Source organism: Penaeus monodon, chromosome 20 (genome assembly GCF_015228065.2).
Source record: "Penaeus monodon isolate SGIC_2016 chromosome 20, NSTDA_Pmon_1, whole genome shotgun sequence".
Classification (NCBI taxonomy): domain Eukaryota; kingdom Metazoa; phylum Arthropoda; class Malacostraca; order Decapoda; family Penaeidae; genus Penaeus; species Penaeus monodon.
Genome location: NC_051405.1, coordinates 561,387 through 561,851, shown reverse-complemented (window position 1 = coordinate 561,851; position 465 = coordinate 561,387). Strand labels below are relative to the sequence as shown.

The following is a 465-nucleotide window of genomic DNA, read 5'->3' as shown; positions in this document are numbered from 1 at the left end:
GTCCATCTTATTTTTCACAGATGAAGGGAAGGAACGATCTTCGTGAACTTCAGCTGAAGGCCACGCTGCGACTACTTACATGGAGTTTGGAAGAAACGAAAAAGACCTACGCTGAAGTCTCTGAAAGGTTCTCGGCTTCTCAGCGAGAAAGAGACCTCCGCTGACTTCCTGGTGCAGAAGATGAGCGGGTTCATTATTGCATTAATGTGGAAATTAGTTTTCTCTTTCATTTTAATTTTGTTGGGCCGTTGTCGAGATGTCACGATCAGTATTTGTTCTTTTGAATGTTCTAATTTATTTACGCCTCTTCTCTTTAACTGATTAACTCACAGAATCGCCAGTGAATTTATTTATTCAATATTGCTCTTATCTACATGGATCTGAAACAGTACTGATTCCTTTCATCTGATTTAAGCATTGTGATAATGCATAACTTGTTAGGTAATGCACTGAGATGAAATATGC

At 38.9% G+C, this 465-nt stretch overlaps 1 protein-coding gene across 1 annotated transcript in view; it reads left to right on the top strand.

The window, feature by feature from the left end:
- The window catches only part of LOC119586032, an 8,462-nt gene extending 8,131 nt beyond the window's left edge, over positions 1-331 (top strand). Inside the window, exon 3 of the mRNA XM_037934736.1 lies at positions 21-331. Coding sequence (XP_037790664.1) covers positions 21-164 — 144 coding nt within the window. The 3' untranslated portion in view covers positions 165-331. The remainder of the gene's footprint in view (positions 1-20) is intronic.
- The last annotated feature ends 134 nt before the right edge of the window (positions 332-465 follow it).